The following is a 13,092-nucleotide window of genomic DNA, read 5'->3' as shown; positions in this document are numbered from 1 at the left end:
ATTCTAGCGCATTTAATTATTTTTGTCGTCGTTATTACTAACATTTATTGAAATTTTTAGCAAATTATCTCTGTATTCATGTATGTGTATATACATACAGATGCGTGCAACTAATTAGCAACGAAATTCAAAACGATATTGCTTGCAAATTATGTTTATTTATTTATTTTTAATAATTTTCATTTAAAATATAATTCAATCTATATCAGAAACCACAATAACAAAAGTTGCAAAGCTTGCACAAATTGCAAAAAAATTANATCAAAATTTCAAAATTTTTAATTAGAATATTTAGAAAATTTTCGGGTATGCAGTTTTGTAGCCCATTCAATTTTAGTATAATAAAGTTCAAGTTTCAAGTCGCTAAAAATTACCGTTGATTTTTTAGAATTTCTTTTGTGGAGGGTGTTGCGAATTTTTTTCCATGTAAAAAAATATTTTGATCATGTGTTATATGGAAGAAATTTTTTGAAGTTTGATTAATTTTTTTGCAATTTGTGCAAGCTTTCAACGTTTGTTATTGTGGTTTCTGAAATATATTTTAAATGAAAATTATTAAAAATAAATAAATAAACATAATTTGCAAGCAATATCGTTTTGAATTTCGTTGCTAATTAGTTGCACGCATCTGTATATGTATATGCATACAATTTTTTTTTTTATTATTTATATTTATTTTATACTCTGCTTCTAATATTAGTTAACTCGTCGTTTTATTGGAGGGGGAGTAAATGTAGGGTTTAAATACCTTCTTCTTTTATACCTGTACAATTTTTATTTGTTGTTTAATTGTTCTTAGATTTTATTAGAATTTCTAAATGAAAAGTTTTTAAAATCAGTAATATAAAAATCTTCAAACTACAAACATAAAATTTTGTATTGAGCATTAAATAACTAAAAATTTTAAATAATAAAATATCATCACGATATAGATGCCACTGTTCAATTCCTATGTAGAATTGCTCGCTCCGTGGATAAGTGTTCGAGATTCAATTTACCGTTATTCAGATTTAAAAAAAGAAAGTAGTTCCACTTAATTATGTACGAACCAATTCAACTATCTTAATTGACAAACGAAATCTATCAAACTTCTCCATAAACCGCGTATACATCACTTTACGATAGGTATGATAGTTTCTGAAAAATTAATTAATCATTCCAGATTTTTTATTTTTTGCTAAAAAAAATTAAAAAAAAATCTCAAACTTTATCTAACAGGGAAAATATTTAAAAAAGCGTGGTAAAATAACAGATTTGTGTCAATTTATTTCATTTGTGTTAAAGTCTGTTCTGGATAAATAAAAAATGAGTGGTCAAATTGAAATACGCAAGGATTTTTTATGAAATATGAGGAGAAAGGTGTATTACTCATATGTACATGGCGTATGAGTAACATTTCCTGCTTATATTTCATACAAAAAAATTAATTGCACTTTTTTCCATATAAGTATGAATTTCTAATGAAATAAAATGCGGGAGACCGTTCGCAACAAATTTAAAAAAATAAACGCCCGTTTTTGTAAGTAGCACTTGCTGTATAAAAAAAACGCAAAAGCAGTCTATCCTCTTTCGATTAGGGGGATTTGGGTGTCGATGACCCTCCCGCTCCCCTCACACCCCAAAATCGTTGCACAAATAAGTAAACATTTCCCCGGTATTCTTATATAGTAGAAAAATAATAAAAAAAATTTAGCTCGAACATCATTACGAATACTTAAAAAAACTCAACACGTGGTCCCTTGTTTGAATCACTGTATATGGCACATTTTATAATATACATAATTATTTCAAAATTTCAATCAAAGTTCAATCAATTCATACAGTTGGTATACCACAAGTAATTTTTAGCAAAAAAAAACCGACTTCCACTGATCGGATTTAACCATATTAGTATGGGATCACCTCTGAGACACTACCTTCCCGATGCAAAAAGAATTATCGAAATCGGTTGACGTGGTCCAAAGTTATGCGGTAACATACATAAAAATAATAATAAAAATAAATTAAAAAAAAATAAAAAATTAATAAAAAAATATTCCGACGAACTGATAACCTCCTCCTTTTTTGGAAGTCGGTTAAAAAGTCAGATGCAAATACACATATCTTCGCAAATTTTTGGGATCTTTACTCATCTGTTAGGCTGAGAATATTCTTATTGAGCTTACTAATTGTATGATGAATCCCCAAAAATGTCAATTTTGAATTACATCTCTATATTAATAAACGTGCGATATGTATGTCATTAGGTCCACCTAACGAATAACGGCAAATTGAAAATATCTCGAAACCTCATCCATAGAAAAACAATCAACGCGATTTTCGGAGTCAACGACAGGGCTGCCAACTTGGCTCAAACCGTGCCCTATTTTAAACCAAATGGCACTTAATTTTTCACAAATTGGCACAAAGTTCCCAAATGGCACTTTTGGAAAATAGGAATATTTCAATACATTTTCTTTTTCTCAACTAAAATTTCCTAATTTCTAAAGATTATTCAACTGGCCTATCTTATTTGGCATTGGACTTTTGTTTTAGAAATGTGGTTCTTATTTGATTGCTAAGTGGGGAGGATTAAAAAGGATGGCACCATTGGCATTTTTCTATTAGGCACATTTTGGCATTTTTTTTATCCACAATATGGCACCTCATAGCTAAAGATAGTTGGCAGCACTGGTCAACGAGCGATTCTACATAGGAATTGGATAAGGGGCATGTGGTGAACAAAAAACACAAATTTGTGATCCAGTGTAATTAAACGTCCGATATGTACATACGTACATATGTATACATAATTCGTTCTTTATAAAATTGTACTATAAAACGAATCGCATTATTTCATTTATGTATGTAAAGACACATAAAAACACATATACACATAAATACATACTAAATAGGGCTGAGACAACTGGGATATTCTAAACAGTATTTGTGTGGATTCATAAAATTTAATCTATCTAATTTAATAGAACACTTCATTAATACACAAACAATTGTTATTTTATTGCTAATTTTTAGATTCGAGTATCCGAATATTTATACACTATTCAGATATCCGGATATTCGGATTTTTTATTCAAAAATTCGAATTAGTCAAAAAATCCGGATAACACTCCCAGCCCTACAACATACATATGTACATACATATATACATACACATATTGAATTAGTTTTGTATAAGTCATCAATTTTTTACCGGTCAGATTTGTGGTTGCTTACAAATCACCAAAACATATTCTTAACCGTTATACAAATTTTTACGTTACTCATTTTGACACCATGTGAACTCCGTTATAGTGGTTTTTTATGACAAATTCGACAATTTTGAAATCAAAAAATATTTAGGGAGTGCTCACAGCACTCAAAATCGTCCAGGTATTTTATATGGGGGAAAACAACTTTTCGTAGAAATGGTACAAAATTCTTGAAAACCAATATTTTTCGATCGGAAAACTGTGGTTCTCTTCAGGTGACTTCAAACATTAATATCCAGTTGTTTATTTAAACATTTCTTAATATTAAAGATTTTTTATTGGTCCCCCCATTGCATTTTTTTAAAGTTACCATGAGTAAATGGTTAAAGAAACAATTCGGTATTATTACTGAGAATTTCCTGAAGATAAGCAAAGTTTTCCGATTGAAAAATACTTATTTTCAAGAATTCTACACTATTTCTACGAAAAGTTTTTATTTCCCCATATAAAATACATGGAAAACTTTGAGCGCTTTAAGCACTCCCTAATTTTTTTTTTACTTCAAAATAAAAAATAATAGACCAAGATTATCCCGTACTGTAAGCGGGTTAAAATAATTGCGTGTAGTAACTCGTCGCTGAATTGCTTCCTACTAAAGTATATTTACATGTAAATAACTCGAATTGTATGTTTAAATTTTTTTTCGGTAATTGGACACCATTTGCAAAATGACCTGCTTCTGATCTTCCACTGAACTTAGCCGCTGTATCATTCACAACTTTAATGTTTCCCACCATGTATTTCGCCCCTTTATATTGCTCATGGGAGACTAGACAGTCGAATACAGTTGAAGTTAAAAAAGTTTATCTCAAACTGGGTAAAAATGCATATTTTCGTTTCTGCACAAATAAATTGATGCAATTCTTTTTGTTAACAATTTTCGACAGTAGTTAATTCTTTTAGATGGAGACATCTCTTCTTCCGTTTCATCGACATTATTTTTATTGGCTGATCTTTTCCTTTAGTTCGAGAGTAATGCCACCATCAAAAAAAGAACATGCCAGTGATTCAGGTCTTACATCACATAAATAGTCCAAGAGCCCACCATCAAAAGTCTTAGGATTACGTCCATATTTTTAGGTTTTTAGTTATTTACATGCAAACATAATTAAATAAAATTTTTTACCAAAGGTCCTATTTTGAACTTCGAAGGCCCATATCTCGATTTCGGAGGCCAATTTTGAAAAACGGATAAATCACCCAGAAAAAAAAGTTGATTTTGCCGTACAGTGTTATTGGTTTATCCTTGAATTCCATGACTGTAGCTTTTTTTTAGTGATAGCATAAGAATTTATGAAATGGAAAGTTTCGTGCCAAGCATTATGAATATTCGTAGACCTGGCCCTGGTTGGCTTTCTAGTATAGAAATGTTTAAACTTTAATTTGGTATAAGATTTGAATTGTTTCTCGATGGATATAAAAATGCATCAAAAAATAAAATAAAAAATTGCATGGGCCAAAGCATCAGAACAGGATTTCATACGGTACTAAATAGTATACATTCATTTTCTACTCACTATTATAAATTTTAAGCATAAAAACCGACTCTGTCCAGGCAATAAATGATAAATGAGTACTAATGCTGGATTTCCACTAGGCATTAAATTTCAAAAATGACAAATGACAAAGTTGGGCATTAAAAAAAATGCGTGTCATTACGTTAAAAAAATTGTCGTTATGTTCATTTCCACATGGCATTTTTTTAAATGGCATATATTTTTTGTCAATTCAATGCCTAGTGGAATATCGGCATTACAGTTGAAAAACATTTTACACTGTTGGTCGATCGTAGTGAATTTTGACGGTGGGCCCTCAGTCTAAAAGTATTAAGGAATTTTCATCAACAAGTTATTAAATACTAAATTATTTAAAACGTACCCTTATGCATCTGCCATTGCGGAGTTAAGGGCCACTGCTTCTCAATAACTAGGTTTGCCGACTACCTCGACTTTGTGTAACATATTTTATCAATAAATCACTTTCGCTCCTATCGGCAAGTTTTGCTTTCTCGCCGAAAAAACATATGTTTGTGTTAGCCCCGTTTTAACGCAACATTTACGAGCAAACTGACTTACTAGTATGTAACTTAATTGATTTGATTTGATGTAATTGGATAATTTTAGATCAAAAGTAAAACTAATAAGTCAGTGAAAAATTCAGGTCTGGTCATATTTTTAACCGACTTCAAAAAAAAAGGAGAAGGTTATCAATTTATCGGATTTTTTTTTTTTATGTATGTTACCGCATAACTCTGGACCACGTCAACCGATAACTTCTATCGGTAAGGTGCTGCTTCAAGGGTAGTCCCACAATAATTTGGTTTAGATCCGATCATGTGGTCATGAAGAAATTAACGGTACAATGCAATTTTTATATGAGAATGAAGTGGGTTTTGTTTTTTGCTTAAAAATTACTTGGTTTCCGTCCGGTCCCAGCAACATCAAAACACATATGTATGATATACGGTTAATCCCCAAGTCAACTAGTATAAAATTTTAAAATTATTTTCCTTAAACTGGAAAAGCCTTGAAAATTTCGAAAAACTCGAAACCTTTATTGAGAGGTTAGTATTTGATTGACATGAAAAAAACCGGTTTGTTCGAAAAAAATCCGGTTTATTCGATATTCGAAAAATCAAAATTTCTATTACCCTAATATGCAGTCAAACATCGTTTCTACTTTCAAAAAGCGTGAAAATGCTTAATACATCCATTGGAGCCAACAAAACTAAAGAGAAGGCCACCATTTTTTATATGTATATTTTTCCAAAACATTTGAGGCCTTCAGAATCCCGTTATTTTTAGCGGTGTGCATCATGCATGATTAATTTTTCCTTGTGGGGATATTAGAGCAATTGTTTCGCTTTTTTTAATCCCCTTTTACGTCGATAAGAAGCTGACCTCGCAGTGGACCTTGTGTTTGGTTTTCACTTCTAAATGCGCGTAAAAATGCTAATAGAAATCCGGCGTTATTTCTATTCTTAATAAGTCAATTCTTAATAAATACTACATTAAGTTAATCAGATATGGCTATGTCCAGTTTCTCGAGTGTCCATAATGTCGAGCCGTTTCTGTATGTACATACAGTACTATGTAGATATGTAACCACTCATAATATACATATGTACTTTACTTGTATTCGCAAGGACATACATACATACATACATAAATAAATACACTACATGCATACAGATTGTATAAGAGAGAGCATAATTGTATCTTTCTTCAAACGCTTTTTTTGTTGGCCAACTCAAATGCATTCCACTTATTGGATAACTATTCTAAATTATGATTTTTGTATTGAGATTTTGAAACTAATAACCTCATTTTAATTTCGAAAATTCCGGCGTTGATACAGTGGTTATACGCATTATAGAACTTTAATATTTTATGCTAATAATTGTGCATTGTTTTATTATTTATTGCTTTGTATATTTAATATTGATTTTACTTGTACTTTTAAATAAATATCTGCTAGCATAGACTAAATACTTTTCACCTAATTGTTGTGATGTTCCATATTATTTATGTACATATGTAATACACTCGTATCTTAAACTGAGTAACCATAATATACAACAAAAACAATCTCTATCATATAATCTACTTGAAAACTTACAGCGCCGCACTGTGACAACGCTAAACAGTTCCCCACATACGATCAACCGCATTCCGGTTCCACAAAACGTTTTGGTAAACGAAATATTCAAAATTTTTTCAAAACGCTACAACTGGCATATTGTTTTTTTTTTTATTATTAATTATCAAATTGGGTTCGAAATTTCTTAATGTGTTGAATGAAGTTTTCTTGTTTGCATCTAATTTTAAAAGCCCCGTTATTATTTTTAGCAACGATTTTTGTTGAATTTATAAATAAATATATGCCTTGATATGTGGTCAACTCAATTGAGTTGGTGGCATTTTTACCAGTTTTTGGCAATTTTTCTTTTGTTTTTTTTTTTTTATTTATGAATCTTTTATAAAGTCTAGCTCATTGTATAACAAAAAGTATATATGTAAATTCACATTACAAACTTTGAACAGAAACTATTAAAATTAAAAAAATTTTTACCAAAATTTTAAATTTTTTCCAGAATGTTTGGTAAATTTTTAGGTACATATGTATGTAAATATTTAGTTGTACATATATCCTATTTAGTTATAGAACATACAAAAAAGGGCATGTTGCGTACCTAATTTTTTTTTTTTAAGTTTGAAATTTTGTTAAAAATGTTTTGAATTTTTATACACCAGCACTGGCATGATGAGTGAGTTTGCGAGTGATTTTTGTAAGACGAGAAAGGACTTCACTTCTCAATTGCCTACTCAGCCCAAAGTAGCAGTTGTTGGCAAGAGTGATTCTCCGTTGGATATCAAGGCTGACATTATAATTGGTGTTAATGCTGGCTTCCAAATAAACGAAGTCGTCTACTTTTTCAAACTTGTAACTGTCTAGACTCTAGAGTGACGTGGGTGACAATACGCTTATGCTCTGACGGTTTGTGTGACGTTTTGCCCTCTTCGCCACCAAATCGCTTTGTTTATCTATATAATCCCGAGAAGGTAGAACATACATTGCCCTTGTTTTTACTGATGTTGTCGATGTCATCGGCATACCCCAGCAATTGTACGTTTATGTAAAGAATTGTGCGCGAAAGATTCAGTCGTTTGGCTGTTAATATCTCCTCGAAGCATCATATTAAAGAAATCACATGAAAGGGAGTCGCCCTGTCTGGAATTCCGTTTGGTAGAAAACGGCTCGGAGAGGTCTTTTCCAATTCTGACGGAGCTGGTGGTATTGCTCAACGTCATTTTAGGCAGACGTATTAGTTTCTCGGGGAAACTAAATCGAGACATCTTCTTTTCGTTAAAGTGGCATTCATGTCAACAAATAGATGGTATCCTGTATTTGATTGACCCAAAGCCACTCAGTTCGTTGACGTTGGTGTTCAGTCTTTAACACAATACACTCGGTAAGATCTTGTAACCCATGCTTGGAAGGCTGATCCCGCGATAGTTGGTGGATTACACGGAACACACTTGAATTCCAGTCGCCGGCTATGCGTTCATTTGACCATATTCTGCATTAGGGTTGATGCATGCAACTCCTCGCCACTTTGATTGAATAGCTCGGCTGGTATTAAGGATGTCCGTTCTAACAGCTTTATTGTTTTTCAGCCGCGTAGTTGCTATTCGTACACCCCGCGACAAAAGAAGATTTTTACCAGTTTTAACTACTTTTCTTTAGCTTTTTTTGAAGTTTAACAATTTTTATATAAAAGTATAGCTCTTTATGCAACAAATGCCATATATGTAAATCTAAATTTCGGACTCGCTGGATATAGATCAAATTTTTGAATAAACCAATCCGTAGGATTTGTCTTCAATTAATGCAAATTTTTTTTTCTTTATGATTATACGTATTATCTAACCAGAAAACTACTGTTATATCTGTTTTCGTTTTAATTCCCGTTTACTATGTTCCATCCACAAGTTATAATTTCGGATCTGATTTTTGAGTTTTGCCTCTTTTGAAGATAGTGTGGGCTATAAATAAACAAAAGAAAAATGGCCAATACTGGTCAAAATGCCACTAACTTAATAAGTTGACCAAAAGTATATATATGGACTCATTTGAATGTATGTATGTACATACATTAAGTGGTCCTAAACAAGTAAAGTCGGAATTTTAATGCTCTCACCCCCTAGGTTTGTTCTATATCGAAAAAATATACCCTTAATTTTTTATTTTGAAATCAAAAAATATTCAGAGGGGTCGCTCAAAGAGCTGAAAGTTTTCCATGTATTTTATATGGGAAAAAACAATTTCCTAGAAATGGTTTCGAATTCTTGAAAATCGATATTTTTCGTGCGGAAAACTGCTTGTCTTCAGGACACTTCCAATAACAATACCCACTTGTTTATTTGACCAATTTTTAATACTAAGTAATTTTTTATTCATCCCCCCATTGTATTTTCTGACATTTTCTGGAGGCTTTGGCGGACCTATAAAATATAGTCACTAGAAAAAATTTGTTAAATAAATAATTGCGTATTATTATTGGGAATATCCTGAAGAGAAACAAAGTTTTCCGATCGAATTATATTGCTTTTCAAGAATTCCATTCCATTTCTACAGAAAGTGTTTTTCCCCCCATATAAAATACATGGGGAACTATGAGCGTTTTGAGCGACCTCTAAATATTTTTTGATTGCAAAACAAAAAAGAGGGGTATTTTCGTTCGGTATATTCTAGCATAAAAATTCCGACTTCTCTTATTCACGTGCATTTTTGGACCACCCTAATGTGTACACATACATATGTATGTGACTGTTCATTATTTACTTATATTTTAGTACTAGTTATTGCCGGCATGTCTTCGTTATGTTTACATAAAATCTTTCTAACTCATGTACATATACATATGTACATACATACATACATATATGTATGTTTGTATGTACGTATAAATATATATTATTTGTTACCAAGAATGATAGAATGCAAGATTGCGCCGATCAGAGAGGATTTTTGAGAATAACTTTTGTGTGACGTCACACTGGTGCAATTGCGAGAGAGAAATGCCAAAACGTGAGCAAGAATGGAAGAAGAAGAAAAAATGTTGCAAGCAAAACGTAAACAAGTGGCACAAGTGTGTGACGTCATGCAGACAGCGATTCTGTCAAATTCGTTAAGAGAGAAATGGCGGTCCGAGATCAGGCGCAACCTTTGTATTCTCTCAATCGTGATTTTTCACTATATTCGTTTCCACTGTTTACCTTATTTCAAATAATTAAGTGCTTTTTAAATATAAACAGTATGTATGTATATATTGGTTAATGGTTGGCTTGGCTTGACATTCCAGGTGTTGCAGTATGGGACAAATCCACACTTTATCGCACATTGTTGTATTCAAGTTCTTCTTTATTATTAAATGTTATTGATAAATTAAGCATGCATTTTAGACTATGTATTTTATTATAAGTATGTATTTAAAATAATTTTTGTTTTCCCTTACCACCATTTCCCCATCTTTTTCATATTAGAGTATTTCTTACATTCCACTATCCAGTTCCCTCCCTCCGCCTATCTCTCTACTAAACCATTTTGTAAATGCTTTATACATATGTCCTATGTACATACATGCATATTTCAGCAAATTATTAAATACTAATACATATGTTCTAGTAGATCTTGCTGCATCCTCCTCTTACTCCTTAGCTGCTTTATACCTTTAGTCACACGCAGTGCCTCACTCGATAGTCCGTTCGTTTGCCGTAACGTTTAACAGCCCCCTCACCACCTTCCTTCCTTATCCTTCGTCAGTATTTCGCTGGCGTTTTTCGTTTTCGTTTTCGTTTTATATACGCCTTTAACCCTCTTTGTCTCCGACCATTGCAGGCTACAGCACCGCTGCTAAAGACTCCGCTGTCTCAAGCACAGCAGGCGTACGCAACGGCTGCCACCACATATACGGCTGTGGCGGCTAGGGCTGCTTATGGCGCTGCTGCCGCCGCTGCACAGCCAGCACTGGCCGGTTACGCCACCGTCGCGGGGTAAGTTTCGCTTGAAAGTGTGCAGACTCAAATTATTACGCGCAACATAGCCACTAATCCTCCACTAATACCATCTTCCCTAACTTACGATTTATTCCCTCCAACATTGTATATGTGCGTGTATGTGCATATCGAGACCTTACCGTAGTTTAGATGTAACCAACAATAATGCAATTTTATAGAAAAAAAAAAAACTTTTACAATTATTTACACAGGCCAACAAAATTTAGCCACTGCCTTTCCTGATTTTTAATCTATTAATACAGTTTTTCTATGTCTTTTGGCTTCAGAGAAAAAGCTTCCAGTGTTAGTAAAAAAGTGTGAATGTATCGAAACTTGAAAGCAAGTTCTTGGTCGGGTTACGTCGAATTTATTAAAGCACATAACGCTCACATCGCATCCAAAAGGAAAAATCTTTTTAGCAAGGCCCTGTCTGAAAGCGTTTATTTAGAAGCGCTGCTTAATTTGCCAACTGGTTTCCTATTTCTACCACATTCAATTTTGTTTTTAAATTTTCCATCGTATTTTTACATATATTTAGTGTAAGACCAAAAAATCTACACAACGTACGCCCTCTTCAAAAGAGCCACAGCTAAAAAATCAGATACGGAAATATACTTAACAGCTTGAACATATTCAACGCAAATAATACAAAAATAGGTTCATTTATGAAAAACATCTACCTATTTTTTTTTAGTTGTTTTGAAAAATGTGAGCGGTATGTATGTATGTGTATCAATTATTCCATAAAATACGCTTAGCTCGGCTAAAATACAAATAAAAATTGTTTTCGAGATAGGTACTTGGGCATATTTTTTATAGCACTCTTTTCTAGACTTGAATGTGAATCGAAAGCCTCAAGCGCATTATTTATTTCGAACGGGTTACCACCGTGAGCCTAATTATCGTTGCCAATTTACTTAAAATTAAAATCGTCGATTCCCAAAACTAAGCTGTTTTTGTTTAATCTATTCGAAATGTTGTTAAAAAAAGACATTTGCCGAAATTTGTCTGTAGAACTTGGTTGATTGGCGAAATTTCATAACGAGACAGCCACATTATGAGGCCTTTAAGAAAAGGAGATATCTCGCTTGCGATCCAGTTAATTTGGACAACAGGCCGTAACTAGGAATAACGGAGTTTCATAATGATTTGGTCTGAAGGAAGCCTTGTAGAATTAGGGTTGTCACTAGAACCAAAGCTTTAGACCTTAATATCAATTTAGTTAGTCAATTTTTGTTATTATTTTTTCCTCTAATTTTACCCACTGATTTAATTTTTTTCTTTTTGTAGCAAGGTAAAGAGAAGAAAAATCGAAGATCTAATTAGTTTCGAATTGACCTTAATTAACGCGTGCAAAACTCTAACAAAACTTAACAATTTTTGCTAACAACTACAAAGAACCGCTGATGAGACTTCAAGCCCCTCCCGCTCATATAATCCTCAATCAACTAACCATTAATAATAATTAACATTGAACTAATAAATATCTCATGTAAATAACCTTTTGTGCATTCTGTTTTACAAAATTCCTGCTGCTGCTCTGAATTCCTGAAAACGCAGATACGCTGCAAGAGAGTATGCAGATCCCTATTTAGGACATGGCATCGGACCGGTACCCGGCTATGGGGTGAGTTTTTTTGACATGTAAAAAGCCTAAATATAGAGCAATTAATTAATTAATATTATTTTTGTTGAAAACAACAGGCAACCATGTATCGAGGTGGATTCAATCGTTTCACGCCATATTAATTTAAGAAGATACCTGGACGACTAGGTATGGAGAGCAGCAAGTTCATGCTGTAAACGAGGGAGCATTCTCCTAGCAGCTGCGCTCACCACTTGCGCTCACCACCCACACTCAATGATTTACACATCACATGAAACCAAATGAATATGTATTGCATAAGGACATAAATTTAGTGTTAAGTTAAGAGAAACATGGAAAACCTTGAAATGCTCAAGAAACAATGCAATTTTTAATGAAGCAACCAAAAAATACTCATGCCAACCAAGCGTTATTACGATGAGATTAAAATCAAATATTTATATGATAGCACAGCCAAGCAAAGATTATAAAGTATAAACTTAGTTGAAGATTATCTATAACATATACATACTCACATATATAAAGAGATATGTGCATATAATTGAAAAAGGCAGTAACAAAAAAAAACAGAAGACACAATTAACGGAAAAATGCGTAGTTGTTAAAATAAATGTCGTCCAACCAATATTTAAAATGATGATAAATACGTACATACATATACATACATACATACATA

The 13,092-nt window shown here is 32.6% G+C and overlaps 1 protein-coding gene across 2 annotated transcripts in view; it reads left to right on the top strand.

Moving 5' to 3' along the window:
* The window catches only part of Rbfox1 (RNA-binding Fox protein 1), a 90,222-nt gene extending 77,172 nt beyond the window's left edge, over nt 1-13,050 (top strand). For both annotated transcript variants that reach the window (XM_017612080.1, XM_017612079.1), the window contains exons 11-14: nt 6,872-6,943; nt 10,653-10,807; nt 12,371-12,437; nt 12,515-13,050. In XM_017612080.1, coding sequence (XP_017467569.1) covers nt 6,872-6,943; nt 10,653-10,807; nt 12,371-12,437; nt 12,515-12,559 — 339 coding nt within the window. In that variant the 3' untranslated portion in view covers nt 12,560-13,050. The remainder of the gene's footprint in view (nt 1-6,871; nt 6,944-10,652; nt 10,808-12,370; nt 12,438-12,514) is intronic.
* Nucleotides 13,051-13,092: the final 42 nt, after the last annotated feature.

This window comes from Rhagoletis zephyria, unplaced genomic scaffold (genome assembly GCF_001687245.7).
Source record: "Rhagoletis zephyria isolate East Lansing unplaced genomic scaffold, Rhagoletis_zephyria_1.1 Rzeph_scaffold_00496, whole genome shotgun sequence".
Lineage (NCBI taxonomy): Eukaryota > Metazoa > Arthropoda > Insecta > Diptera > Tephritidae > Rhagoletis > Rhagoletis zephyria.
Note: the sequence above shows the minus strand (reverse complement) of the source record. Positions and strands in the feature narration are given on the sequence as shown.